The sequence below is a fragment of the Engraulis encrasicolus genome, chromosome 3, assembly GCF_034702125.1.
Source record: "Engraulis encrasicolus isolate BLACKSEA-1 chromosome 3, IST_EnEncr_1.0, whole genome shotgun sequence".
Classification (NCBI taxonomy): Eukaryota; Metazoa; Chordata; class Actinopteri; order Clupeiformes; family Engraulidae; genus Engraulis; species Engraulis encrasicolus.
The window spans coordinates 16,914,538-16,940,771 of NC_085859.1; the positions used below are offsets into that span (position 1 = coordinate 16,914,538).

General features: G+C 46.4%; 1 protein-coding gene across 1 annotated transcript in view; it reads right to left on the bottom strand.

Moving 5' to 3' along the window:
- cenpe (centromere protein E) overlaps positions 1-26,234 on the bottom strand; it is a 40,353-nt gene that overhangs the window by 1,833 nt on the left and 12,286 nt on the right. The window contains exons 23-41 of the mRNA XM_063194851.1: positions 21,935-22,927; positions 21,669-21,743; positions 20,970-21,503; positions 20,376-20,747; positions 19,832-20,212; positions 19,142-19,216; positions 17,034-17,393; positions 15,984-16,067; positions 13,640-14,005; positions 11,721-11,756; positions 10,174-10,380; positions 9,278-9,394; positions 8,508-8,720; positions 8,025-8,231; positions 7,312-7,446; positions 6,523-6,638; positions 5,570-5,667; positions 4,296-4,365; positions 3,484-3,926 (exon numbers count right to left, since the gene is read on the bottom strand). Of these exons, the coding sequence (XP_063050921.1) occupies positions 3,484-3,926; positions 4,296-4,365; positions 5,570-5,667; positions 6,523-6,638; positions 7,312-7,446; positions 8,025-8,231; positions 8,508-8,720; positions 9,278-9,394; positions 10,174-10,380; positions 11,721-11,756; positions 13,640-14,005; positions 15,984-16,067; positions 17,034-17,393; positions 19,142-19,216; positions 19,832-20,212; positions 20,376-20,747; positions 20,970-21,503; positions 21,669-21,743; positions 21,935-22,927 (4,882 nt within the window). The remainder of the gene's footprint in view (positions 1-3,483; positions 3,927-4,295; positions 4,366-5,569; positions 5,668-6,522; positions 6,639-7,311; positions 7,447-8,024; positions 8,232-8,507; positions 8,721-9,277; positions 9,395-10,173; positions 10,381-11,720; positions 11,757-13,639; positions 14,006-15,983; positions 16,068-17,033; positions 17,394-19,141; positions 19,217-19,831; positions 20,213-20,375; positions 20,748-20,969; positions 21,504-21,668; positions 21,744-21,934; positions 22,928-26,234) is intronic.

Genomic DNA, 26,234 nt, shown 5'->3' on the forward strand with positions numbered 1-26,234 from the left:
GCTAGCTACTATCCATTTTGGCTTGTGATGAAAATGAGGAAATGAGTTGTCGAGAGAGACGGTGGGGAGGATTGGGAGACAACCTTAAGCCAGGGCCAAGATTGAACCCGGCTCCCCGGCGTGACACCACACAGTGGCACAGTCCGTGCCAGTACGGCCGAGGCTTCTGACGTGATGCTTTAAACAAGATCAGCCGGGATTTTCTGCTTGCTACATATAGTGCTGTATACCATGGGCACGAGTAGCAGTGAACAACAAATCTGGGCAGTCAAATCTAAAAGAAGCCGTTAGGGTCTGTGGCCAGGTTCTCATATCGTGTGTGTGTGTGTGTGAGAAAGAGCAATGTTGAAACGAGATTACTGCAGCTGCTTTCCGACAGAAATACCCGTCATCAGGTCTCTAAATTAACTTTCTAAGTCACCAGCCAAAATGGCTAGTAGATGTTAATATTACTAGCCAAACATACACCCATTAATGGGTCGAAGTGCGTGGCTAGTAGTAAGTTTGTCTATTGTACCAGCCAAAAAAATTGAAATTTCACCAGCATTTGGCCGGTTGGCTGGTGTTCATTTAGAGCCCTGCCCTTCATGCTGCTTCACCATGTAGACGCCGCGGCCGGCTTCAAATCTCATCCCATCATGTTTCAGGGTGACTCAGGGTAAGCCATTAAGTACTCCTTAGTGACGGTGCAAGGTGAGGAGGTGAACAACAGCAACAGAGCAAAGCAGCTGATGGGTAGCCAGCATTAGCCTGATTATCATCGACATTCAACTCTCTTTGGTTCATTCAACTCTCTCTTGATCTGACCAAGAGCACAACAATGAACATTTCCCAAAATGGCATGGTTGACCCGCCTCCCTCGGTTTGCTACTGGTTGTTTGCTTCCCGACAAAGTGGGAGGAGTTCCTGATTTGTATGGAGCTCAGAAACGGTATGTGTATTGCTCCTGGCCTGACTTAGAAGCAATGCTGAAGGTGTTGTGCCAGAGCCTGGCTAGGTAGCCATGGGGCACCTAAGTCTCCACCCCTTCCGGGCGGCTTGTGGGGCTGGGAACGCAAACACTTTTGATTAATGGACTGATCAAAGCTGTTTTCCGACCCACCTCGCATTTCCCCGTAGATCACACATATGCTGTGCCTCAGAATTAATAACAACCAATGGTGTGCTTGTTGACATCACTTTTTGAGTTGTGTTTGTGCAAAAATATGTAATTATTTGGACTGCACAACAGACGTCGCATGTCTGACGTGCAGCCACTTAAGCCACGCTGCAGCGGTAGGGTTGGCTGTGCCTCGGTTCACGTCAGATATGCGAGGCGCACGTGTAGTCTCTAACACAGTTTTGCACAAAAGCTAAAATAACGTTACTTGCGTGTCGAAAATGAGTGGTCTTACGACGCAAATCCAAACCTTTCAAATTCACTGTCATCATATGTGAAATCCGGAGCACATGCTTGACTCGCTCCATTAACTCTCATTCAAATTTTTGAGAGCTCCAGCCCCACGGATCGGAAGTAGAAGGGCGTGACTTAGGTGCCCCATAGCCTGATAGTTCTAGTTGGAGATGGTCTTGCAATCGGCAGGTTGCAGGTTCGAATCCCACACTGGCCCACATTAGTCCAGGGTCTGTGAGTACCCTGTAATAACTTGGAAGTGGCTTTGGACAAAGTGTAATGAGATGCAATGGTCACGAAGTAAAGATAACGCCATATTGTTATTGTTATTTATAAGTTCATGTGCAGACTGGACTGCTCTCAAAACAGCATTATTCAAACCCTAGTGAGTCCAGTAAAGTGTTCTGTGAGGTTCTCCTCCAAGCTTAGGTGACACTGGAGAGAGTGCCTATTTGTTTGATAGGTGTGTTCCCATCTTTCATTTTATTTTCTTATTTTATTTCTTATTTTTCTTTGTCTCTATGTAATGTTTTGACTGTAGTCTTGATATGGACCATGTACTTTGAGTCTGATGTAAATAAAGAATTGAATTGAATTGAATTGAATGAGCAAGCTGTGTGTGTGGAGCTGTAGTAGGCCAAAGTGAAAGGGGCTACTAGAGGGATGTGGACATTGCTTCCCCCCTAGTCTGGCCAAGAGCAATGCAAATATCGTTTCTGATCTCGGAAACTCCACTCACTTTGGTGGAAACCAGTCAAACCGTAGCAAATCTAGGGAAGCAGGTCAATCATGCCACATTTGGTAAACGTTAATCGTTATGCTCTTGGTCAGACCAAGTCTCAAAGACATTTGAAAGTTGATGATAATCAGACATCGACATTGTTGCAACATTGCAACAGATGTGCCGTAGATGACTTTTACAAGTAAAGGCAGCACTGCGTAATTACTGCCACACGCCTGACTTCAGGCAGCAAGCCTGTCACCTTTCATCCAGCAACAATGACAAAGACCATGGCTATGTGCACACAAACAGGCATGTGTAAAAGGATACAGGACTGCGTAACAACTGCAAACTATGCAGGGCTTAGCATAGTAAGTAACCCACAACTATGCACAACATTTTTGCCATAGTTCCAGCTCTAACTTCCTCTACCTGAGCAATGCATTTTTCCCCCTCCAACACAGTAAAGTGTCTGTGGGGTGCTGCTGTGGAGCAGCGCGTTAAGTAAGGGTTAACGTTCGGCGAGAAGGTCGCTACCGTGGAATAGCAGCACGACAGAGAGAATCTTTAGACCCCGACGCGGAGCGGAGGGGTCTTGTTCTCTCTGAAGTGCTGCTATTCCACAAAGCGACCGACTCGCCGAAAGTTAACCCGCTTATTATATGGATATACTTAAATGATTCACACATGGCGGGGACATTTCTTTAGGCCTATTTAATGTGAAGTCTATGCTATTATAAGATTGTTGCTGCGCAAAACAAAACAGTGCCGTTGTGGAACACCGCTAACAGCTAGGTAGCCAGGACAACAGGTGTTGTCTATCACAGCAGCTGAAAAGTCGCTTTAGCAGTGAAAAGTCTTGTTGCCATTGACAGCGGTCTGTTATAGACCAACCCGTCCGTTATCGAAAAATAACAGACGTGCGAACGTTGGGGAGCACCGTTGAAATGAATGGAGCATTCGACCGATGACGTCACAACCATATAATAACACACTGTACCATACGCGGCCGACCCGGGCTCGAGTTCGGCTTGGGTCATTTCTCAACCCTACCCCGTCTCTCTCTCCCGCTTCCTTCCTGTCAGCTGGCCTATCTAAATAAAGGCTAAAAAGCCCCAAAAAAGGGGGGCGCTGTGGCGCAGCGCGCTAAGCCCCCCACATTTTGGCTTGCATGCCCATGGGGACCCCGGTTCGAGTCCGGACGGGGTCATTTCCCAATCCTCCCCTATCTCTCTCACCCACTTATTTCCAGTCAGCATCTCATACTCTCCTGTCAATAAAGGCACAAAAAGCCCCTAGAATGTTTTTTTTTTTTTTTTTAAAAGCCCCAAAAACATAAAAAAGGTCTGTGTGGGGGCCGAATTCTTACCTGTCGTCGTGCCTAGGCCCGAGTTATCAAAGAAGCCCCTGGGGCGCGCGAGGCCGGGCCCCTGGGCCCCCAGTGGCATGTCGAAGAACAGGCTCTTGGGCGAGTTGAACAGGGGCCTCTGGGGAGAGTTGACGTGGCGCGCCGCCGGGGAGCCCGTCAGAGGCGCGCGTTTGCTGGGGGACGGCTGTGCGTGTGCGTGTGCCTGGACCTGGGCCGGGACTGGGGCGGGCAGCTTGGGCTTGGTAGGGGTGGGCGGACGGGTGCGCTTGGTGGGGGTGGTGGTGGTGTGCTTAGAGGGGGAGGGGGAGAGCTGCTGCTGCTGCTGCTGCTGCGTGGCTTTGGTAGGGGTGTGCAGGCCAGCGTAACGCCGGCTGTCTTTGTCTTTGAGTTTGTACGCGCGCCTCTTCCACTTCTCAACCTCCTCCAGCTGGGCAGTCAGGGAGCTGTTGGAAAGAACCAAGCACATGACGGATGACGACAATGATAAGCTTAATTCGCGATTACGTCTGTTCTGTGTATGTCTATACTACCTATGTACCTGCTTTGAATGAATTTACATTACATTACATTACATTTGGCAGACGCTTTATAACCAAAGCGACTTGAATTAAGGTTGTCCGACACCATGCAAAAAAAGGTACATTCAGGTATTGCACAAAAGGCCAGTCAATACAAGCAAGTACTACGTTAAAAAGTTAATGTTTGTGGAAAGTGTAGCAGGTTAATGTGTATTGTAATGTCTGTAATAAAGCTCATAATTCAGTTCAGAATAAAGTTCATAATAAACACTTGACCGTTAAGTACACACACACCTCTCCAATTCAGCAACTTTCTTCTGCAGCTGTTGAATCTCCACCTGAGAGGAGTGGCCATCCTCCACATCTGGAAAAGGAAAGAGTGAAAGAGTGAGAGAGTGAGAGAGTGAGAGAGTCTCCTGCTGTACGTCATGTCAGTTTCCCCCCTTATTTGGCTAAAAGCTATATGTGAGAATTTCTGACAGTGGACTGCCAAAGTAGTGAGGAGAGTTGTGAGCTGAACTTTGACACTGTTTTTTCAGGTAACTCTGAGATTTGGTGTGGAATGACCCACACAGCAAGAGTCATAGATACAAAGACTAGGATGCTGTGTTCAGCCTTTTGACACGGGCCAACTCTGGGTGCCACAGTCTAAGTAACATCAATGAGAAATATCGGTATACCGTACTGACACTTCTCACCTTTGCTCTGACTTCAGCCAAGGGTATCTAGTGTTCTAGGACTAACTCCGGGGACACATGCAGACAAAACGAGCGAAGCGCAGAGAAGAGAAGCAAAGCAACATTTCAGTGTGCCATTCTGACAGCTCAGCGGTCAACAGGTCGTAGCTCCAAATCAAATAGACAAATACATTGCTGCTGTTGAACTGATTGGTTGCCAAAGGAGAAGCCCGGCCTAAGAGAAAGGAAGGCAGAGGAGAGAAGAGAAGAGGGGCGAGCAGGATAAGAGTAAAGAGAGGAGAGAAGAGGGGCAAGCAGGATAAGAGTAAAGAGAGGAGAGAAGAGGGGCAAGCAGGATAAGAGTAAAGAGAGAAGAGAAGAGTAGTAGAGGAGAGGAGAAGAGAGGAGAGGAGAGTAAAGAGAAGGAGAGGAGAGGAGAAGAGGTGATGCTCACATGAGCCCCCTACGTCCTGGTGCTTGATGAGAGTAAAGAGAGGAGAGGAGAGGAGAGGAGAGGAGAGAAGAGTAGAGAAGAGGAGAGAAGAGGAGAGAAGAGTAGAGGGTGTGCTCACATGAGCCCCCTACGTCCTGGTGCTTAATAAGAGTAAAGAGAGGAGAGGAGAGGAGAGGGGAGAGGAGAGGAGAGGAGAGGAGAGAGGAGAGGAGAGGAGAGAGGAGAGGAGGGAAGAGGAGATGAGAGAGGAGAGGAGAGGAGAGGAGAGGAGAGGAGAGGAGAGGAGAGGGTGTGCTCACATGAGCCCCCTACGTCCTGGTGGTTGATAAGAGTAAAGAGAGGAGAGAAGACAAAAGGAGTGAAGAGTAGAGTAGAGTAGAGTAGAGTAGAGTAGAGTAGAGTAGAGTAGAGTAGAGTAGAGTAGAGTGTGTGCTCACATGAGCCCTCCACGTCCTGGTGCTTGGTCCTCAGCTCCTCCTTCAGCTTGCGGATCAGCTCCTCTTTGTGCTTCAGCACCGACGTCATCCTCTCCAGCCTACACGCACACGCACATGCACACGCACGGAGACACACACACTCCATGAGGATGCTAATTTACCCGTGTTGAAGTTTCAGACTAGCCTAGTAAACCAGGCAAACGGTATACTGAACAATGCATGTGAAGTGAAGTAAAAACAGAAGGCCATGTTTCGAGATGCTGATTTAAAGCAATAAATGACCCCCATATATTGCGATGCATAAGGAAAATTCAGTTTGGCTGGTAGAAAAGAAAAGATAGATGTTAAATCTTAGCAGCCACACATACACTCACTACCAGTCAAATTGGCAAGTACTGTAGTGATGAAAAGAGTTATTGTATAGCCCTGGCTGTATGTAATGTGGTGTGGTGTGGTGTGGTGTGGTGTAGTACTCTTGCTGGTGGCTGGTGTTGAGTTTGGTGCTCTGTATAGCCCTGGCTGTATGTAATGTGATGTGGTGTGGTGTGGTGTGGTGTGGTGTGATGTGGTGTGGTGTGGTGTGGTACTCTTGCTGGTGGCTGGTGTTGAGTTTGGTGCTCTGTATAGCCCTGGCTGTATGTAATGTAATGTAATGTAATGTAATGTAATGTGGTGTGGTGTGGTGTGATCTAATGTCGTACTCTTGCTGGTGGCTGGTGTTGAGTTTGGTGCTCTGTATAGCCCTGGCTGTATGTAATGTGGTGTGGTGTGGTGGTGTGTGGTACTCTTGCTGGTGGCTGGTGTTGAGTTTGGTGCTCTGTATAGCCCTGGTTGTATGTAATGTAATGTGATGTGGTGACGTACTCTTGCTGATGGCTGATGTTGAGTTTGGTGCTCTGTATAGCCCTGGCTGTATGTAATGTAATGTAATGTAATGTGATGTGGTGACGTACTCTTGCTGGTGGCTGGTGTTGAGTTTGGTGCTCTGGAGCTCCATGTTGATCAGACGAGCCTTCATCTTCTGCATCTCCTCTGTAGTGGGCGTCATCTTGGTCTCCGTCAGCGTATTCTGCACGCAAATCACATTCAAGCAAGAGATTACATTACATTACACTTTTTAAATCATTTTTTTTAGCTTTATTTGGACAGGACAGTGGGGAATGGGACAGGAAATGAGTGGGAGAGGGAGACGGGGGAGGATCAGGATATTGCCTCGAGTCCGGAATCGAACCCAGTTCGTCGCTCGCGTACCAGTGCAGTGCCCTACCGTGTGAGCCACGGCAGGGCCCACATTACACTTACACAATACACACACACAACACACAACACACACACGACACACAATACACCCTAGTGACCTGGGGGTTATACTAAGAACAAGGTTAAGTGATAATCCAGGATTAGTTAAATGACAGGAAATGGTAATCCTGCTAATAGATATAACTGCAGGCATCATTTAGTTAAGAAAATGAGGACTCCAGGCTCTTCTATTAGGCTTTTTGGCCTTTATTATTATAGGACAGTGTGAGAGTAGACAGGAAATGATTGGGAGAGAGAGATGGGGCAGGGTCGGGAAATGACCCCGGCGAGACTCGAACCGTGGTCCCCATGGGCAATGTAAGCCCAAATATGGGGGGCTTAGCGCGCTGCGCCACAGCGCCCCCCTGTGAGCCCCTTTTACGGGGGCGAACACACAGGTGTTGTGTCTGTTTTGCCGCCCTAATGCGGCGTGGTGTGCCTACCTGAGTGCGTGTCAGGGAGTCCTGTGTGCGGGTCAGGGAGTCCTGCAGTTCTCTCAGTTGGAGCTGCTGTTGACTGCACTGCTGCAATGACGCCTCGTGGGCCTCCTTAGCCTCCTGTAGCGCCTTCTTTAAAGACTGGAGAGAGAGAGAGAGAGAGAGAGAGAGAGAGAGAGAGAGAGAGAGAGAGAGAGAGAGAGAGAGAGAGAGAGAGAGAGAGAGAGAGAGAGAAAATGGCAATTACATTTCGTTTTCGACTTTATTTTCATAGGACAGTGTGAGAGGTGGACAGGAAGTGAATTGGGAGAGAGACGGGGAGGGGTTGGCAAAGGACCCAGGCCGGGAATTGAACCCGGGTAAGCCGCATGGCAGGCGAGTTCCCTACCTGTTGGCCACGGCAGGGCCGGCAATTACATTTCACTTACAGTCAGGGCCACTGACCGCTTTCCGACTCTTGACAGAGTCATCTGACAGGCCCCTGGCCCCCGCCCAGCCCCCATCCAATACATACAATGTAACAAGGACCCAATTCTGCGCCCCCCCTCACCCAGGGCCCACAGCAACTGACCCCCACTGACATGTGCAGGATATCTGGGGAGATGGTGTGCCAATGTCTGTATGACCGAAATAAAAAACGTCCATGTGTGTCTTCCCGCAGTCATACACACACACACACACACACTCACACACACACACACTCACACACACACACACACCTGTATGTCCCCAAGGGCCTCCTCCAGTCTGGTGCGGAGCTTTTGGTAGTCCTCCTGGAGTAGGGCATGCTGGGAGTTCTGGGGTGGCTGCACAGGGCTGGCTCTCGCTGACGAGGACGAGGACGAGGAGGTGGTGTCATCCCTGCTCTGCTTCTCTGCAGCACTCGCCACAAGACTCTCCAGCTCCTTCAGCTGTTTGCGTAGGGCCTGCAACACACACACATTAAAAATAAGACATTTAGTGCCCGCATTTATTTGCCCAGAGGAATGGCATTTCATGGACATCACCCAGAATCACCAGACTGTGTTCAAACTGACATAACCAACGGAAGTGAGTAATAAGAGGAAGTGAGTGGGCAGAGAGAGACGGGGAAGGGTCGGCAAAGGACCCGGACCAGGAGTCGAACCCGGGTCGCCTGCATAGCAAACGAGTGCCCTACCATTTGCAGCACAGTTGGGCCCAGTAGCTGGACTGGTTCTTACCAGGCAGGTGGGCTTGATGCGCTTGGCCAGCTCTATGCGGTGGTTGGTGCCTTCGGTGAGGTGCTGGTGGAGGGCCTCCGGGTCGGCGGCTGTGGGCCCCAGCAGGTCCCGCAGCCGGTTGTTGCGCTTCATGCGGTGCCTCAGCTCCTCCTCCATCACCGTCTTGAACTCCGCCACCTTCTTCTCCATCTGATGGGCCACCACCGCCATTTTCTGTAGCGCCAGCCAGCCAGCGGGGGAGAAGCGGTGGATAAGGTTAGAGAAAGGCACCACCGCTATCTTACATTAGGAACTCACAAGTAACCGAGAAGGACAGGAGTTACTATTTTGATGTGTACCCTGCCTTGATCAAGCTCAGGCTGCCATTGGCAAAACTCTGAGTAGACTTCTGTAGATCATGGGGTGCGTTCCAATATGCGACCTTGCATCCTCCACTTGGTGCTTGTGGCCTCGTACCAGGAAGTAATAGGTCATGATGACATCACTGTCAAAAGAATTATATTTCAATATCATGCAAAAGCTGAATTGTAAAGTCATTTTCTCATTTGCAAACTGGATGGTGAATGAAGAATAGTCCCCCAAATATTTTCAATAGGCCGACAGCGGAGAAACTTACTTGTTTTCTCCACAGAGGCGGGGCATCAGGTGAGGCCACAAGCACAAGTGAGGACGCAAGGTCACATATTGGAACGCACCCAGTGTCCAGCAATTCTGACAACATTCACAATCACATTCAAGCCCAAGCTGCTACCCCTTCCCCTACTCCCTACCTGTAGGCGGTGCTCTCTTCTATCCAGCAGGGAGCTCTGGAGGCCATCTTGAGCCTCCTGCTTCCACACATCCTCGTAGTGCTTCTTGTAGCCTACACACAGCTTCTGTAGCGACACCTGTAGCAGGAAAAACAGATTTAGTTCACGCAAGCTGATGTACAGTCACAGTGCACGCCACACAAAATGGTAACACCTTCCCCATGCGAATCGCGAACCCCCACATTCTATGGAGGATGGTTAACATGGGGTGTAGGGATGACTGGTTTGATCCTTTGGTGCTGTCATCCAACTAAATATGATGTTGCTTCCAACATGCTATGGCAGGAAAACTGGTGGACTACATAAAACGAGATTTGTATCAAATATCACCGATTGTAATCATGGTGACCACAGCCTACTGAAAAGCACTCACTCTCTTCGCTTTGCTCGTTATCACCAGACCTAATCACAAGTGAGATCGCCTACTGCAAATCCTGCAGGGGGTGAGTAGTTTACAGCTGGCTAGGGGCTACGTATGCCAAATAATACACTCATGTCTATTCAAACAAACTTCAGTCATCGCCTTTCCACTCCTCCCTGCTCTCCGATTGGAGACCATGATCTGGAACCTGAGGGATGGATTCCATGCTGACTTTCAGATCGGAAAGATCGGCTGCTACATTTCTTTATTAAAGTTTTTAGTTTACACACAAACACCACCCCAAACCCAAGGCACACACAAAACAAATAAACCAACATTTAAAAAAAAACAAAAAACAATCGAATAATCAAATACATTTCAAATCCCCACCGCATCACAGACCTCCACTACGACATTATAATTTTCTATAAAGCCCCTAAAAACATCAAAAATGTTATCCAATTTCCCTTTTGTTGCAATTCAGGCTGCTCCTTACCAGGTGGTCGGTCATGAGGTTCTGCAGGTGCTGGGTGGTGAGCTCCAGGTTGGAGATGGCGGCCTCCAGTTGGGGCATCTGAGTCATCAGGGGCTGGGCCAGCTTCCTCTCCGTCTGCACCGAGGAGGCCAGCAGCCCCGCCGTCCAGCACTGCATGCCCTGCGTCAACTTCTGCTGGGCCAAGACCTGCATCTGCTTCAGCCACACCTGCACAACACAGACAGAGGGAGGGAGGGGAGGGGAGGGCGACACGTCAGATTTAGTGCGACCGGCTGACATCATTGGGGGAGAGAGTACGATTCTTTTGACCAAACTATTTTTTTTTTAAAAATCTTTTTAGGGCTTTTTAGCCTTTTTTTACAGGACAGTGGAGGAGAGTCAGAAAATGAGTGGGCGGAATTGAACCCGGGTCGCCAGCATAGTAACACTAAGCCACAGCTGGGCCTTTTAAATGTATTTTTTTGGTGGGCTTTTCAAGCCTCTCTTTTTTGTTTTTATCATCAGACAGGACAGTGGAGGAGAGTCAGGAAATGAGTGGGGCGAGAGAGACGGGGAAGGATCAGCCAGTGTAGTAACCCAGAGTCATACTGTTAGTGCCACAGTAGGGCCAACACATTCCGTTTTCGAAATTAAAGTGGTAGTTCGCTATTTTAGACATTAAGCCCTGTTTGTGTGACTTCTGGGGTGAAGTAGAGATGTTCTCATCACAATTTTGACATTTGGTGCTGAACAGAGCATTTGGGTATCCAAGACTGCAGCCCCCCCACCTTTACATTGACTCCAATAGAGCACTCAAGCAATCGATTATAAAATGGCATTAAACTTTTGTTTGAGAAGACATGGAACTCACCGTGTGGTCAGTGGTAGACAGCGATAAATTGACCCGAAAATTGCAGCGAAATATGCCTTCTAACTGTTGTTTAGCATTTGGCGGACCTATTTTTCCCCAGACGCCGTTGAATAGCAGTAGACATCCAGCCAGTAGGTAGCGATAGTGTGTTGTTTATGTAGACATCAAGGAGCGAGGTAGAACGGCTATCTTTGAGCGGGACTGGCTACAAAAACTACAGCTTGCATACAAACCATAGATAGTAACGTAAACAAACGCACCCCCATTTCCGGTCGCGCAGAGTAATACTAGTCAAACTAATACAATCAATGAAGACGGACAATAATGGATATATCTTCTCTGGAAGCGTATTTCGCTGTGATTTTCGAGCCAACGTATCGCTGCCCACCTCTGACCACTCGGTGAGTTTCATGTCTCTGCAAACGAAAGTTTAATGCCATTTTATGATCGATTGCTTGAGTGCTTCATTGGAGTCAATGTAAAGGTGGGGGGGCTGCAGTCTTGAATACCCAAATGCTCCGTTCAGCACCAAATGTCAAAATTGTGATGAGAACATCTCTACTTCACCCCAGAAGTCACACAAACAAGGCTTAATGTCTAAAATAGCGAACTACCACTTTAAGGAATGAACTACTACCAGTTTCTGGAAGAAAACAGTCATGAGCATTTCGATATCTATTTTTAATTGTACACCAACCTGTAGTTTCTGTTGGGCTTCTTGGTCTCTCCGCACCTAGGGACAGGGAGAGAGTAAGAGAGGTGGTCAGTTTTTTGGTCAACTTGGTTTTTAGTTGCTGTTTTTAAACAATTTACAGAGGAGATATCACTTTAATGATATGTGATTTCAATGTCGATTTCAATGTAATGCAATGCAAACTCAAGGCTTAGTAGTGGGTCCTTAAATTAGAACAGGCAGGGTATGGCGTAACCTTCAAAACAAAATGTACACAAGCTATGTGTACTGCAGTAGCTCAAGACACACACAGACACACACAGACACACACACACACACACACACACACACACACACACACACACAGACACAGACGATAACAACTCCAAGCGCCAGGTCAGCAGGCCTGACAGATCAGCGTTGCGTTGCGCTGCGTGCATCACAGCACAGATGTCTATATACAGCTTCGTTTACATCGGAGTGAGCTGGCCTGATGGCATTTAAGAGGCATTTCACAGTGACCCGCTAAGGTAGAGTTTCTCAAAAGGGGCGGTACAGCCCCCCAGGGGGCGTTGGGGAGCCTTAGGGGTGCGTTGAGAAAGATACAGTTGAGAGGGGGCAGTGCATAGTTGTCATTGGGGGCATTAGTCCATTACATGTTTTAATACTAAGGGGGGCGTTGGCAGGCGTATGATCAAGACAAGGGGGACGTTGGGAGACTTTGGATGAGGTGCAGGGGGCGTTTGTTCATAAAAGGTTGAGAACCACTGCGCTAAGGCCTACTGGGGACAGTACACACACGAACAACCTGCTTTTCTATCACAAAGCCGACATACCCGGCAAAGACATGCTACCGGTACTCTGTTGGCACTCAAAGTAATGAATCAATTCATCTCCCGTTTGTTTTTTTTATCGTCATCATCAGGATTACACCTCCAGTAAGGACAGCCACAGGGGACAAACAAACAAACAAAATGTTCCAACACCTCATGACCGGAACATACACCACTGACTGCTGCACATTAGCAGAGGGCCACCACCAGTCTACAGTTCTTGGGTTACCACACTCTTTAAAGAGTGCCTTAATTAAACCACTAAGCTCCTCAAATGACAGTGTTTCCCAACCGATTTTTTTTTTTACGCGTGTCTTGCGTACCTCCTACCCTTCTCATCATACCCCCCTCATGCTCCATATCTCCTCTTCTATCCCGATGTAACCCCCTGAAGAGTGCCCTTGCATACACCTAGTGTTACATACACCTAGGGCCTTTCCCATTACTAATCTCCACCCCTACGCCTTCCCTAGGCCCCTCGTGCTTTCCAACGAAGCTGTAAGGTGTAGAGGGCTTGAAACGCACCTGCTACAAATTGGGATACCCCTTCAACAATCATGGAATGACAATCACAGCTGTCACTAATTGCATGCATTAGGTTGACGTTACTAGCTTTTTTTTCACGTGCGTTTCACGGAGAAAAGGGCCATCACACATTAGGACAATGTTAAACTTAATACAATGGAATGATTATTACCACTTAAAAACCTTCAATTGAGGCAAAAATATTGTTATGAAAACAATGGTCGTCCTCGCACACACAGAACTTCATGACACTTCAACATTTCGGCTTACGCCTACATCAGGGTGATCTTAGAGGCGTAAGCCGAAACGTCTGTCTTATTAAATGTACTGCACGAAGTTCTGAAACGACCATTGTTATCAAAAAAATGAAGAGCAGGAAACTGTTGCACTCCGTTTTCTTATTTTTTTAATAGTTCAAAAAGGCAAATAGAGTGCCTCAGTTTCCTGCTCTTCATTTTTTTTGATGTCAACTTTATCCACTCACTGTTAGAGCACCCATGTCAAAAGATCTGGATATACGCAGCACTTCCGCTTTTTTCCTTTTTTCTAACCATTGTTTTCATTTTTGTGTGCAACTCTTCTCACCAGCTCCGCGTTGTCCTCCTGCCTCTCCTCCTGCTCTCTGCTGCGTTCCTGCTCTTCCTGGCTCTCCTCCAGTCGCTGCTGCAGCTCTGCACTCCTAGCCCGCAGCGATCCCAGGTCAAAGGTCAGCCTCCTGACCTCCTCTCGCCTCTCCTCCTCCGCCTCCTTGAGCCCCTGCACCTCCTCCGTGCGCCTCCTCTCCACCTCCACCAGTCTCTCCTGCAGCAGCTCTCGGTCTGCGGTGACGGAGAGGAGCTCGGATCGGAGCTGGGACAGGTCCTCCTGGAGGGCCTGTGCTGTGGAGTTGTCCCTGAGGAGACTGTGGGTCTTCTCCTTCAGGCACGCCAGCTGGGACTGCAGCTCCTCCACCTGACCAGATTACATCACATTACAGTACATTGCATTGCATTTGGCAGACGCTTTATAACCAAAAGGTACTTTCAAAAGAGAACATCATCATAGCCAACATAATTAGCAAATACAAAGTTCACAGGAAATAAATACACAGAACAACAAGTGCAGATGCAAACAAGGGTAAAGTTTTTTTTCCCCTGCGGTTCTCAAGTGAACATGAGAACTGCAACATGGCTATTGAAGTCATGATTTCCTTTTGTTTTTTTTTCTTTCCTTTTTTGGCCTTTATTTTCTGATAGGACAGTATGACCACAATAGGAAGTGAACAAGAGAGAGAGAGAGAGAGAGAGAGAGAGAGAGAGAGAGAGAGAGAGAGAGAGAGAGAGACGGGATGGGAAGGATACACAAATGACCTGGGTCAGAATCGAACCCAGGTCGCTGGCGTAGCAGCCTAGTGCCCTACCGTTGGAGCAGGGGTGGGGGACCCATGTCTCGGGGGCCGTTTGTGGCCCTTGAGACCGTTTCAGCTGGCCCCCGATGTAATTTTAAAGTGGTAGTTCGCTATTTTAGACATTAAGTCCTGTTTGTGTGACTTCTGGGGTGAAGTAGAGATGTTCTCATCACAATTTTGACATTTGGTGCTGAACTGAGCATTTGGGTATCCAAGACTGCAGCCCCCCCACCTTTACATTGACTCCAATAGAGCACTCAAGCAATCGATTATAAAATGGCATTAAACTTTGGAACTCACCGTGTGGTCAGTGGTAGACAGCGATAAATTGACCCGAAAATTGCAGCGAAATATGCCTTCTAACTGTTGTTTAGCATTTGGCGGACCTATTTTTCCCCAGACACCGTTGAATAGCAGTAGACATCCAGCCAGTAGGTAGCGATAGTGTGTTGTTTATGTAGACATCAAGGAGCGAGGTAGAACGGCTATCTTTGAGCGGGACTGGCTACAAAAACTACAGCTTGCATACAAACCATAGATAGTAACGTAAACAAACGCACCCCCATTTCCGGTCGCGCGGAGTAATACTAGTCAAACCAATACAATCAATGAAGACGGACAATAATGAATATATCTTCTCTGGAAGCGTATTTCGCGGTGATTTTCGAGCCAACGTATCGCTGCCCACCTCTGACCACTCGGTGAGTTTCATGTCTCTGCAAACGAAAGTTTAATGCCATTTTATGATCGATTGCTTGAGTGCTTCATTGGAGTCAATGTAAAGGTGGGGGGGCTGCAGTCTTGAATACCCAAATGCTCCGTTCAGCACGAAATGCCAAAATTGTGATGAGAACATCTCTACTTCATCCCAGAAGTCACACAAACAAGGCTTAATGTCTAAAATAGCGAACTACCACTTTAACGTTATGCAGCTTCACATGAAATACGACATATTTTGCAATAGAATTACGTTACATGCAGGGGACCTAGAGAAGATGGGGTCTGTTTTAAAAGGTGGCTAATTGCAGGGGGAAATCCTGGTTTGTGTTCATAGTACGGCCCTCGGAGGACGTTTACGGCCCCTGAGATGAATTTGAAGTGGCCCCTCCAATGAAAAAGGTTCCCCACCCCTGCGTTAGAGTCACGGTAGGGCCATCAACACTGAACAGTGCTTTAGTGGATATTTCACCAAATGTCTTTTAATTAAGGCTACATCAGGCTTATAAGTACAGGCCTCTACACTAGGTCTAAAATGGCCTTAAAATATCCTTGGTAAAATGTCCAGCAAAGCACTGTTCAATGTTTCTCTTGGAAATCATGCAGTCATACTATTATATATAAAAAAATAAACGACAAAGTGCACTTTAGCTACTTGCTTAAATTAATAGTTTCAACTGGAAATACCTAAAAACGAGTACAATCTGTAAATCCAACATGACTTCATCCGGCAGATGTGTAAAAAAAATACATTCCATGTTAACAACAAAAGATCACATGTAAACAGCACAACATCTATGGTTTTTAAGATTTTAATCTACGTACTGTGTCCAAGCTGTTCTGCAGCTCTGATTGTAGTTTTGCCTTCTCTTGTTGAACCGCCTCCAGCTCATTCAACTTCTGCTTGGCCTATAAGGAGGTGGAAATATGTATTGCATCAGCAGTTCCACAATATGTTTTCCATGATATCCATGATAGGAGACATCACAACCATTTATCCCCCCCTACTGGTGGAAAAAAAAAATCCCCAGACACAAACAATAACATGACTGTTGCACACTGCACAGCCCTAGCAGGAATGTCCTGCCTGCATCAATTATCACATTTATGTCATGATATAAAGATTGTTTCAAATCGATATTATGAAATGTGATCTTGTTTGACAGCAATATTGATAGCTTTTGGAAGTGTAGACAAATGACAAGCGCAATGCATTGCCCTCCACTTGAGCTATTGCGAGCACAGAGCAGACTTGCTAACAAACACTCATGCAGAACACCACTGTATGCTTCTCTATGGCCCTCCACTCGCACTGCTGGAGGGAGGGAATGTTGTGATTTTTTTAAGAACAATTATTCATCTTTGTAAGAAATATTGTCTAAAAAAAATATCAGTATTGACAGAAATAATCGTGATATTGATTTTTCTCATAATCGAACAGCCCTAACCATAGGCGTAGCCAGGGGTGGCCCTGGGCCCGTCCACTTGACATCCAAGCCCACCCCATTCACACTTGACAGTCAACTGTTGCCTCACTGAACTATAATTAATGGCATAGCACTGAGCGATAATTAATCATTTTGTCAAAAGTCTGGTTCATCTTCTGTGATTTCTATGATTTCAATTTCAAAGTATCATTTTTGAGCACGATATTATAATATCTATCTATACGCTTTCGGGTTGGGCCCGTCCGATTTTTTCTGGGCCCACCTGTTTCATTATTATTGCCTACGCCTCTGGCCCTAACTCCTGCCTTTATAACTTCACATGAAAACCTAACTGGTCAGCAAAGACGCTTTCGAGAAACGGGGTCCTGACCACAAGTACTCAGTCCAAAACTTAACTCAAGTGCTGACTACGATCCTCCTCACTCACCAGGTCAGCGTGGTCTTCCATCTCCCTCTGGAGTCTGCTCCTCTCCTCCTCTAGTCGCTGCTGCAGCTCTTCTCTCTGGGCTCCCAGGTCAAAGGTCAGCCTCCTGACCTCCTCTCGCCTCTCCTCCTCCGCCTCCTTGAGCCCCCGCACCTCCTCCGTGCGCCTCCTCTCCACCTCCGCCAGTCTCTCCTGCAGCTGCTCTCGGTCGGTGGTGACTGAGAGGAGCTCGGAGCGGAGCTGGGAGAGGTCCTCCTGGAGGGCCTGTGACGCATCATTTCCCTCAGTCAGGGATCGGATCCTCGAGAGTAGATGTTGCTTCTCTTCGGTCAAACTCTGGATTTGGACCTTGAGGTCACTTGCCTGATAATAAGGAGAAAAAGGTCAGTCTGTGATCAGGGTTCCCACAGCTTTTTCATGACCAAATTCAAGCACTTTTCAAGCACCTTCAAGCACCAAATTTTCTGTTTTCTAGCACCTTTAAAAGGTCGCCGGAAGGGGGTGTGAGGGTCCTCCCCCAGAAATTTTTTGTGTTTTTAAAATGCAATTTCCTGCATTTTAATGAATTTTAAGATGTTGAATGGCAAATCCCATCTGACATCTCACTCCCTCATATTTTTGATGTACCTGAACAATTTATTTCTATTATTTGGTTTACTGAGTTTGACTTGACACAAATTTCAAGCATTTTCAAGCGCTTCACCAAAAATTCAAGCATTTTCACAGCCTTGAAAACACTTCATTGAAATTCAAGCATTTTCAAGGAATTCAAGCACCAGTGGGAACCCTGTCTGATGTCAGTCATACGTCCCTGGCCAAAAGTATTAAAGTTGTGATAGGCCACCGCTCATCTGTGTAGAAGGTGCAGGATTCATTTGAAATTTCTGTATACAAAAAGGAGACAATCCACACACTTCAGGTCATTTTTTGTGTGCAAAGAATCTTTACTTTACTTGACTTGCCAAAAGTATTAAAACACGGGAGTAATGAGGCTAAAGAAACGGGTAGGACTATGAGGTAGGCTTGGACAGTACTTTGAAAAAGCTGTATAATGCGGTACTAAAACCATGCCATAAAGGGGTATGCCATTATTTTGGGGCTTAATACAGTTAAAATCGTTGGCCAGGGTTTATAAAGGTGGTAAAAGGTGGTCTCATTTTTCATGTTAAGCGTTGTCTTGCTGTAAGACAAGTTAAGAGGGAATATGTCGCTAAGCTAGTGAAAGTCAATGGATCAGTGTAGCATGCCTTAATACTGCTTTCCAAAATACAGTACATGCATCCTCTGCATTCTGAATGGCAAAACACATAACATTCATAACTTCATTGTTGAAACTTCCCTTCATTGTGATGAGCTTAAACACTCATGTCAGTATCAACTGAAACTTTAGAAAAGCTCAGAGAGTGCACCTCCACCTACTGGTGGACAGAAACACACACACACACACACACACACACACCACAAACACCAACAAAGTCGGATGAGCACATAATCTCCTTGGCGGCCCCTTGTGGCAAGCCGCACATACAGCAGCAAACTAACCAACAGAGACAAACACGCAACAAACTCAGAGGATCTCATAACCTCCTTGGCGGATGTAATAAAAATGAACATATTTCACAAATACTAATATGGCAGGGTATTCAGTCGGGGTTAGGCAATGTCAGGGTGTAGGAAATTGAGCATTGCCCAATACTAGTAATAAGTGGGAAGCCATGGCTCAATGCTTAGAGCACAAAGTGGGAGGGTTGCTGGTTCAAATCCCAACCTTACCAGCGCCTTCATCCATGGCTGAAGTGTCCTTGAGCAAGGCACCTCATCTAAATAATACCAGAGGGAGTAGATAACAGAGGTTCCACTGGACCCTTGTTTCCGGGTTCATTTCAGTTTATTTCATTCTAGGAGCATTATGACACGCCCCTTTAGGCAGACCGGAACCTGGTCACATTAGGTGCCCATAGAATCCTATTATGTAGGCATATCTCTATATACTTAAAGAATCTCTGATAATACCCTGCAGCTAAATATAAAGTGGCTTTGGAGAAAAGAGTCAGCTAGCTAAGTGTAATGTTACATAATGTAAAGTGAAGGCAGGGCAGCCAGCCACTTACCGTCTCGGTGCTGCTCTGCAGGTCAGTCTGCATGCGACTCCTCTCCTGCCTCAGCTCCTCCAGCTGTGCCTGGGCCTGTTGAATACAGAAAATACAACTCAGCAATAGAAAGAGACTCTGACCCACACACAAATCAATCTTAGGCTGGCCCTGTAGGCTTTGTATATCAATTTAATGCGTCATGGTCCAGTTGACCTTCACGTGGAATTGCTCTTTACCAACATTCAAAAACGTTAAATCGCATCACCATGTGGTTGTTTTCTGAACTTTTGAGAAACGTACCCCAGAATTGTATAAAGTAGAAGTAACCTTACAGGCGTAATTACAGCACTAGTAGTATGATATTACAGTATATTAAATAGTTTCAACTTTGTAATTTCATATCACCAGCGTTGTAATTACATCTGTAAGAGTACTTCTACTTCATACAACTCTGCTATGTATACGTTTAAGTTCAACTGCACATTGGAGACAGGTCAAGTGCAATTTCAAACTTCTGTGCTAACCCTGTTACATAGATTTTTGACAATAAAGTAATAATAATAATAATAATAATACTTAAGTTTTATATAGCGTCTTTCAAAACACCCAAGGACGCTTCACAGAGTGTTGTGTTGGAAAGTGTGAGTGTGTGTGTGTGTGCGCGCGTCAGTGTGTGACACTTGAATGACTTGACTTAAGACTACTCACCATGTCCATGTTCTCCTCCAGCCGCGTCTGGAGCTGCTGCTTCTCCTCCCGGAGCCCCTGCAGGATCTCCTGCAGCTCCCCCCTCTGGGCCTGCTGCGCGCTCAGCTCCGCCTGGAGGCTCTGCAGCTCCGCCTGGAGGCTCTGCAGCTCCCCGAAGGCGCCGGACGCCCGCGAGTCGTGATGCTGGAGCCGCTCGTGCAGCCTAAGCATCTCCTCGTGCATCTGCTCCTGCTCCTCTTGCGCTCGCTGCGCCTCCTGCTTCAGCTGCTCCTCTTTGGCCAGGACATCCTGCTCCAAACGTTTCTGCTGCTCCTGAGCTTCCTCCATCTTCTGCTTCAACAGCTCCTCTTTGGCCAGGAGATCCTGTTCCAAGCTCTTCTGCTGTTAGAATAGAATAGACTTTATTATAGTCATGCCAGCATGAAAATTGCCTTTGATCTCACTGAATAAAGACACAAACAGACAAAAACACATACACAGATCGTTGCATCCACACTCCCAGCAAGCATAAACATCATATACAAGTCAGGCAGTAGTTCCACACCTGCTCCTGAGCTTCCAGCATCTTCTGCTGCAACAAGTCCTCTTTCTCACGGATGTCGTCCTCCAAGCGTTTCTGCTGCTCCTCAGCTTCCAGCATCTTCTCCTGCAGTAGCTCCTCTTTGGCGAGGAGATCCTGTTCCAGGCGTTTCTGCTGCTCCTGAGCTTCCTGCATCTTCAGGCTGTGGTGTTGTTGAGCGTCCTGCATCTCCAGCCGAAGCTGCTCCTGCAGCTCTTGGGCTTTCTGGAGGTCCGTCTCCAGACTCAGCTGCTGCTCCAAAGCACTGTTAAGCTCTTCCTCGAGACGCTCTTTCTGCTGCTGGACCTCTTGCAGCTCTTGCCGACGCTGCTCCTCTGTGGCCTTCTGCAGCTCCTGCTGTAGCAGTTACAATACAATAAGATTAGAATTTAATTGTCAGTTTTCACTGAAATTCATTTTGCGTCCCTGAGTAATTCCGGCTTAAAAACAGGACATACACATAACGTCACATCACAAGACTTTTGCACAACTGACAAAAACAGAGGACACAGGCCTATATACACACACACAGATGCATTACATACATTACATACAACCCACATAACTTGAAGATCTTACCACCATGAGCTCTTGCTCTTCCTGTTCCTGTTGAGGTCTCTCCTCCTCCTGGGTGTTGTTGTTGTTGTGAAGCTGTTGCGCCAGCACCAGCGCTTCCTGGTTCTCACGGGCGTGCTGAAGCTCTCGTCTCAGCTCCTCTTGCTGCTCCTGGCTTCTGCACAGCTCCTCCTCCTTCCGCTGCTGCTGCTCCCGAGTCTCGTCGAGTTGCCGCTGCAAGGTCTCGTAACGCTCCTCGGCCGCCCGCAGCTCCTGCTGCAACCTCTCCTGCTGCTCCCGCTCTCTTTGGACAGCTTGTTGCAGCAGTTCCTCGGTCTTTTCGAGCTCTTCCTGCAGGCAACGCTGCTGCTCCTGTGCCTGGACCAACTCCTGCTGATGATGATCGTCTACTACAGCCTTCTGGAGCTCTGTCTGCAGCTGCTCTCCAGCCATCTGGTGTTCATCCTGGCTTTCCTTTTGCTTTTGCAGGGCTGCAGAGAGGGAGGCCACCTCCGAACGCAAGCGCTCCAGTTCAGCTGTCGTCTCTGGTGTGGTCATCTGGGGAAGAACATTAAGCATTTTCTGAGCACTAGCTCTGACTGAATTGCAATGATGGCACACATACTAGACAATCTGTTAATGCATCTCAGGGATTCTATGTTCTTTTCCATGTCAATGATCAGAGAAAATACCACAAGGGGATATTGCACCATCCAAACTCACCATCTGGTCTTCTGCGTTGGAGGTGTCTGGCAGCCTATTCTGGAACGCCATAAGCTCAGACTGGGCCTGCACACACTGGAGAGAAGAATATGACATCAGCACATTATATTATTTTAGATTATGTTATCAGCCTTGCATTTCAATAAAGTGATGCTAAAAGTGAACTAGAGCGAAGTAGAAGGCAGGATAATTATTAATATGAGAGAAAGACTAATTCATTAAAGTGATAAATGAACTACTGAAACTATTCTCAACAATTAATTTACCATGTCCACGTTTTCCTCCAGGTCTCTCTTCAGCTGATTTTTCTCCTCTCTGATGCCCTCCAGAATCTCCTCCAGTTCTGCTTTTTGCGCTGCTACAGCAGACAGGTCAGCGCGAAGCCTCGCCAGCTCCTCTGAGTCCACACCAGGCTCTTGGGAGGTCTGATTGTCCAGAAGCTGCTCCCGAGTCCTCTGGAGCTCCTGTGCTAGCTCGTCACGCTGCTCCTGTGCTCTCTTCGACTCTTCCTCATGGTTCTGAAGACGCTCTTGAACTTCGTTAAGCTCCTGCTGCAACTGTTCCTGCTTCTCCTGAGCCTGCTGAAGCTCCTGTTCTAGTTGTGCTCTCTGCTCCTGTGCTCTCTCCATATCTGCCTCCTGGTTCTGCTGACGCTCTTGAGACTGACTAAGCTCCAGCTGCAAGCTTTCATGCTGCGCCCGAGCCTCCTGTAGCTCCAATTGCAGCTTCTGTTGCCCTTCCAGAGCTTTTTCCAAGTCCTCTTGCAACAGCTGTTTGGCGCTCTGGAAATCGCCCTGTTGATGTTCACGAGCGTCCTGCAACTCCTGTTGATGTCTCTCCTGCAAGCTCTGCACTTCCTGCTGAAGCGATTCCTGTTGCTGCTGCAGATGCTCCTGAGCCCTCTGCAGTTCCCCTTCCAGAAGCTCTTCGTGTTCTTTGGTCTTCTGCAGTTCCTCCTCCAGAGTTTCCATGTGTTTCAGGGTGTCTTCAAGCTTCTCCTGACTCATCTGGATCGTCTCTTCGTACTGCCGCTGCTGTTCCTGAGCCTGCGCCGACGCCTCTTCCTGCTGCTCCTGAGCCTTGCGAAGCGCGTCTTGGAGCAGACCCTCGGCTTCTCCAAGCTTCTCCTGGAGCTCCTCTCGTTGCTTCTCGTGGCGCTCCTGGGCCTGCTGCAGCTCCTGCTGCAGCTCCTGCTGAATCAGCTGCAGCTCACTTCGTTTGGTCTGCATCTCACAGAGTTGATCCGTCAGCTCACACACCTGACAGACGATACAATACGATGACACTTTATCATCAGTTTTCACTGAAATTCATTTTGCATCCCTGAATAAGAATTAAGACATACATGTACCGGTAATATCACAGGAGTCGGACTATTGCACATTAGTGCCAGGCATGTGGAGCATAGGGCACCATCAGACAAATAAAACATGGAGCCTGACCCCACTGTGCACAGAGCTTTTAACCATTGCCCAACATGGTCCAAAAAATAAACAAATCAATGTCAACACGTCAATGTCAGTGGCTGATTCTTGTACACCCCAGAAGCATTCTCTTTACGTACATATTATTATTTATTTATTATTTTATTAAAGGATCCCCATTAGCTTATGCCGTAGCAGTTCGCTAGTCTTCCTGGGGTCCTATTCCAAATACATGTAACACATCACATTTCAGATTAATAACAATACAGATAAACACGCCTTGCAAAAAACAAAGAGTTTTTCAAAGATTCAAGTAAAAAAAATACAAGAAGATCTCAGAAGGTCAGCAACAAGTCTAGCAAACTGTTATAAAAAGCAATGCTGCCACATTGCTGAAAGTTCTCCTTCACACATTTAAAACAATAAAAAAAACAGACCTTACAACTTAAGATGACACCTATATCAACCATTCAAAAGATACCTTTTTAATTTCCTTTTAAAGGTTTTTTTGCCCGTGCCTTCACGGATATCCAATGGCAATTCGTTCCATGTCTTAATTGCTCTATAAAGCACAGTTCTTTTCATTGAATTCGTTTTTGGATTTGGTAGCACAATGTCACCCTTGCCTGCTTTCCTGGTGGCATATTTGTGAGCCGTGTTACAAAACACTACTTGCTGGATCAAAGACTCAGGTCTCTGCGTTTTTATTGCTTCATTAAGACATGTCGCTGTGCTTAAGGCCAGTCTCTTCTCCACGCTGAGCCATGACAGCGCAGTGTGCATCTTATGGATGCTAGTTCTAGGTGAACATCCAAGGACAAGTCTGGCAGCTCTGTTCTGAACGACTTGTAGTTTTGCCAGCTCCCTTTTTGAGGCTGAGGCCCAGACCACTGAGCAGTAATCTAGATGAGATAAAATTAAAGATTTGCAGACTTGCTCTTGGATTTTAAATGGCACATATGGTGAACATTGTCTAGTAAAGTGAATACCACTGCCCATTTTTTGAATGATTCTATCTATATGCTGTGACCAAGACAGATGGTTGTCAATGACCATGCCCAGCAATTTCAGCTTTTCAACTTGTTCAATGGGTTCTTTGGCCACATATAATTCTAACTTTGGCTTGGTAGCCAGTTTGTGTCTAGACCCAAATAAAATACTCTTAGTTTTGGATATATTCAAGACCAGCTTATTTACAGTAATCCATCCATACACCCTTTCCAATTCGTTGGATATTACCTCCCCAAGTTCATCACTAGAGTTGGCAGCACAATACATTGTTGAATCATCAGCATACATCACCAGTGTAGAATGTTTTACTACAGAGGGCAAATCATTGGTAAATATGGAGTAGAGTAATGGTCCAAGACAACTTCCTTGAGGCACACCACAAGTTATGTTATTGATATTAGATAAGCTGCCATTGTAGCAAACTCTTTGTGTTCTAGCACAGAGATAGCTCCTAATCAGGGAAATGGCATTTTGTGTGAAGCCATAGGATATAAGCTTTCCAGTCAACAACTCATGGTCTATTACATCAAAAGCAGCACTGAAATCTAACATAACAGCAGCCACTACCTTAGAGTTATCGATTTCCCTAAACCAGTCATCTGTCATTTGAGTTAGGGCAGTGCAAGTTGAATATCCTTTCATATATGCATGTTGGTATTTGGTGGTTAATCTATTAAAATCAAAGTAATTCTGTATCTGAATATAAATTATCCTTTCCATAATTTTACTCAGCACAGGTAGTATACTTATAGGGCGACTGTTAGGTCCACTGAACGTTGATCTGGTGTCCTTAGGCAGTGGAATAATCTTACCTTCCTTCCACTGCCCAGGATACCTTCCAGTTAAAACACATCTATTTAATATATGACATATGGGCCCTGAAATGTGATTAGAAGCCAGCTTCAGTATCTTGCTATCGAGGTTGTCAGTGCCTGCTGTACCATAGGCAGGTAGGGACTCCAACAGTCTCTTGACTTCCTCCTCTTCAACACATTGAAATTTAAAACTACACTTCTTATTCTTCATAATTTCGCTAGTAATTAAGTTAAAAGTGTTGGAATCTGTGCAGTGCATATTCTGCCTTAATGTGTGAACTTTACTTGTAAAAAAGTTGTTAAAATGATTAGCAATATCTACAGGCTTTGTTAGAAATTCACCATTGGCCTCGACAAAAGGGGCACAACCATTTTTGTTTCTACCCATGATTTCATTTAAAGTATTCCAAAGCTGTTTACCATCATGTTTTGCATTACTTATTCTCTGCTTGTAGTATTCCTTCTTCTTGGCTTTGTTCAACTTGGTAACTCTATTTCTCAGTGTGCAATATGTAAGCTTGTCCTCGGCAGAGCAGGATGTGACCCACACTCTTTTAGCTTCATCCCTTTCACTCATTAACCCTTTAATCTCTTCATCAATCCAGGGGGCGCTTTTAGACTTAACTGTAAATTTCTTCATGGGAGTATGCAAATTCACAATATTCATAAAAACATTCATAAATTCTTTTAGAGAGATGTCTGGATCCTCAGCTGCATAAACACCTTTCCAATCAATTCTTCCAACATCAGCTAAAAATCTTTCTTCAATGAACCCTTTATATGATCTCTTGTATATAACTTTGGGACCTGACTTTGGTACCTTAAATTTTCTTGCTGTAGCTATAATGTTATGATCACTGAAGCCTACAGGAATAGAAATTGGCTTTGAACACAACTCTGGGCAACTGGTATACATATGATCTATACAAGTTGATGAAGTATGTCCCACAGAATTAGTGACTACTCTGGTTGGAGCAGTGACAATTTGTGTCAGGTTACATGCATTAGCCAGTGATGATAACCTTTTTTTTAAAGAACAATTAGTATCTAGCCAGTCAATATTCATATCACCTAACAGGTAGATTTCAGTCTTTGAGTCAGCAACCATGTCAATCATGTCACACATGTCGTTAAAATACTGAGAATTTGCGCTGGGAGGCCTGTAACAGCAACCAACTAAAACAGGTTTTAAGTGTGGTAGATGTATTTGTACCCACAGTGCTTCTACATTGCTGCACATAAATTCCTGACACACTTTAGAAGGAAGATGATTTTGTACGTAAATGGCCACTCCCCCTCCATGCCTGTCTCTATCA